This window comes from Amphimedon queenslandica, unplaced genomic scaffold (genome assembly GCF_000090795.2).
Source record: "Amphimedon queenslandica unplaced genomic scaffold, v1.1 AMPQUscaffold_13146, whole genome shotgun sequence".
NCBI lineage: Eukaryota > Metazoa > Porifera > Demospongiae > Haplosclerida > Niphatidae > Amphimedon > Amphimedon queenslandica.
The window spans coordinates 20172-23811 of record NW_003546618.1 but is presented as its reverse complement, the minus strand read 5'-3'; the positions used below and the strand labels follow the sequence as shown (position 1 = coordinate 23811).

The 3640-nt window shown below is 36.4% G+C and overlaps 1 protein-coding gene across 1 annotated transcript; it reads left to right on the top strand.

Annotated features, from left to right (window-relative positions):
• The first annotated feature begins 6 nt into the window (after positions 1–6).
• On the top strand, positions 7–1605 carry LOC109584944 (E3 ubiquitin-protein ligase rnf213-alpha-like). The gene is made up of 5 exons (XM_020000857.1): positions 7–245; positions 295–480; positions 951–1040; positions 1084–1253; positions 1295–1605. The coding sequence occupies exons 1-5, from the start codon at positions 9–11 to the stop codon at positions 1455–1457; spliced, it is 846 nt and encodes a 281-aa protein (XP_019856416.1). The 5' UTR covers positions 7–8; the 3' UTR covers positions 1458–1605.
• Positions 1606–3640: the final 2035 nt, after the last annotated feature.

Genomic DNA, 3640 nt, shown 5'->3' with positions numbered 1-3640 from the left:
ATTGTCACATGATATCATTTAAAGATCAGCTGTCACATGTAATATTCTCTCATTGCAAGTATTCTCTCAAAGCAGGACACGGTGCTGATATTAAATATGATTTTGCTGCACTGGAAAAGCATATCCTTCATCGATTTGTTAGAGGGAAACCAATGATAACTTCTGATATTTCTATGGAAGTGGTGTATCGTACTGATGTTTTAGATGCTGTCAACTTCCGACAAATACGAAAAAGCATACCACAAGTATATAAACTAACAGTATATGGTTCTAGTATCATTTGTTATAATATAGGAAAGCTTGCCTCAAAGAGAAAAGACTGTCATTCTTAATGACCTTCAAAAGACTCAAAGGGTCCAGCAATGTATTGATACTGTTAACGTGGCTTTAGGGTTTCTCAGGTACTCAAGAATTAGCTCACAACTCCTCATGAAACGCTTCATGCTAAGTCTCAAGATGGAAGGAAAATTGCCTAAATCAGTAAATCACACAAATATGAGATCTACAGTCAAGCCTGCTATTGTGCACACATTAAAATAAGGACATGAACCTCTATAATATTAGGACAAGTATTAGTATCAGCCCCAATGCAATAAAAATGTGTATAAATTAACTTCTCAAATAAGTACACTTCCATAATCAGGGCTGTATTATTGGACCCATTGCAACATGATTATAAGATGTCCAGAATAGAGAGGTTTGACTTAATGACTTCATAGTCTACCAATAAATCTTTACCTTGCATGTAAAAGTGCATTTTATTCTTTCTCACTAAGACTTAGGTTTTTTCTAGCTCTTAATGCTTTTGGAAAAGTCTTTAGACAGCATCTTGTTAGAAAGTTCAAAACCTACTTTACATAAAGGGCATGCATTGGCAGCTTGGTTGCTACAGCTAGACATTGCCATGAAATTTAACATGATCATCAAAAATTTCTTATAATCATGATTAGGTGGAAGATCGATGTGAACTTTGTCATGCTATCTCACTGTGGCGTTTACTCAATGTAGAGCAAGCTAAACAGATTACTAATGGGAAGGAGGTAGTGTGTTTTTCTTCAAGCAAAATAATTTTATTACTCGCAGGATCCATTCCCTAATATTAGCCAAGTTTTTAAAGAACATTTAGATGACAAACAAGAGGAAGTGTTACACATGGCACTGGGCACTTATGATATGGACCAGTTCCTGGAAGTAATATATGAATTCATTGTGACACAAGTTAAAAACAGAAAAGACTATGAAGCAGATGATGAGTATGACAAATAAATTCCACTAATGTTACTTTATTTTTTAGGTTAAATGAGGCTTACATTGATGTTTGTGACTCCTTTGATTTGGAGAAGATTCCAAGTTTTGCTGAGAAGTTTCCGAAAGAGTTTTCCTTGAAGCATGTCACTGAGATATGGAAATATGCTGTTAAATACCAGCAAGAGCAAATTGCTAAACAGCAAAACTAAAAGTTTAGTAGTTAGTACTTAAATAGATCTAGTTCAATATTTTTTTAGAATAATTATCATTAATTATTGCTTATTAGCTATTTTTGTGTAATGCTTACAAACATAATTTTTGCTACCCATAAAGCTACTTTTTCAGTTAATAAAACAATGACACAAATCTGTACACCGGTATAGCTACTAATGTAAGACTACTACAAATAATCAAACTGTTGCAACACTTTGAAGGCTCTTTCTTTGCTGGATCAGTTAGGGTATCAAAATAATTATTCTCTTGAACTAAAAACTCCTTCAGTAAAATGCAAGCCCCTGCAGAAAAGTACGCTCACAAAAATAAATACAATTAATTTTCGATAACTGATCACCCCCATATCCACTAGCGTATTCAAGGGGGGGCTAAAGGGGCTTGAGCACCCCCCTCATGACTGTGCTCAGAAAAAATTAATCAAATCCTGGACTCTTGCATCACTACCAAGCCTCTTAACAAAGTTATCTAGCCCCCTGATTATGATTTCAGCAGTTTCCAGTGCTTTAAGAAGCGATCATAAGTCGTCAAATGTACCAGTATGCTTCGAGGTATGCTTGAAATTATCTTGACCACACCCGTAATTCATGAAAATGAAGGAAAACGCCGTTTTACCGCCGTAAAAGGGGGTGTGGCCAAAATCGCGGCACGCTTCGCACCCTCAGCACTAGGCTCATGCAGATTATGCTCACAGATGATTAAATTATTTGATTCAGAATTGCTCATGAAATCACTTGATTATTCTTCAAAAACACTGCATTATGCTTGCAATTATTCTCATAAATTTGAATTCAAAGTTATTTTTAATCAACTACAGTGATAATTACACAATAATAACAAGTTACTGAACTCATGCATGCAGAAGTTAAGTTGCTATGATCTTTTATTGTATTGTAGCATGAGTGAAGTTTTAATGTAGTCTTCTAAACAATTGTACTGATGATCACCAAATGTATTGGAGAGTAGAGAAAACACTCGCTCAGCTCCTGCTGAAGAGGGTTGTACTAAAAGTGCCTTTTCCAGTACATTTGACCATCTGGGAAGGCCTTCACCGTGCTCTCTCCACCATTGTACAGGATCATAATCAGGATCAACATCAGCTGCTTTAGACATATATGTAGGCAATTCCTCTTTTAAACCATTAATCACAGAATCCTCATTAAGAAATGGAAAAGCTCTTAAAGAATCTACCTCATTGGCCATAGGATTCATTTCATGCATTTTAGAAGGTGATAAAAGTCTAGCAGCTCTAAAAGCATTCATTGATGTTTGTAGTGGACCATCTAAGGCTTCATGAAAATACTGTAATCCTGGTTTTAAACAAGCAATAGCATATGCACTATACTGAGACACTAAGGCTGCATTATTACCTGCTAGCATTTCTGCAACTGCTGTTACATTTGGATAGTGTGCAGCCTGTATAGCAGCTTTAACTTCTTCAATTATTTCGTAGCACTTTAAAACCAGGGGTCCGTCTCCTTCTTAGTTGTAGGTAGCTTTAACAAAATGGGAACCTAAATCAATGACAGCAGCAAGTTCTAGTTTCAACAAGCCCCTTTTGCTAGTATCCACAAGTACCTCTGATAGCTTATTTGCTGTCACAGAAGTTACTTCTTCATTTCCAAGGAACAGAGGTATATCATTGAAATGAGTCAGCATTTGCTCCATTACCTCCCATCTGCTCCACCATCTTGTTTTAGAATACGACTTCATAGAAATTCCTGTCTGTGTTTTCCAAAGTAGCCGATACTTTGGACTGTGTGAAAACAAGGAAATCCATTGTGTGACGAAATTATTCAAAACGGTTGTTTGAAACTTTTCCCCAACATGGTCAAGTGTATGTGCTATGCACCCAACATCCAAAAGTGATGGATAAACAATGCTAAGTGTACACACTGCTACATTATTCACAGAAGCTCGATCACGCATAGCAGCAATAAATAATCCTGTCTTAATTCCTAGGGTAACTGATAAGATGCTGATTAATTCCCTAGCAACTTCCTCTCCTTTCAGGCTTTTAGCCAACAACTCAACACGTACTAATCGTTGCTCAATCTTCATTTGGTGCACATACCGGAGAAGTACCACCAAAACCTCACCAAGTCGTGATGTGCCATCAAATATAACAGACACAAACTTATCTTCGATTTCCTTCTTTATT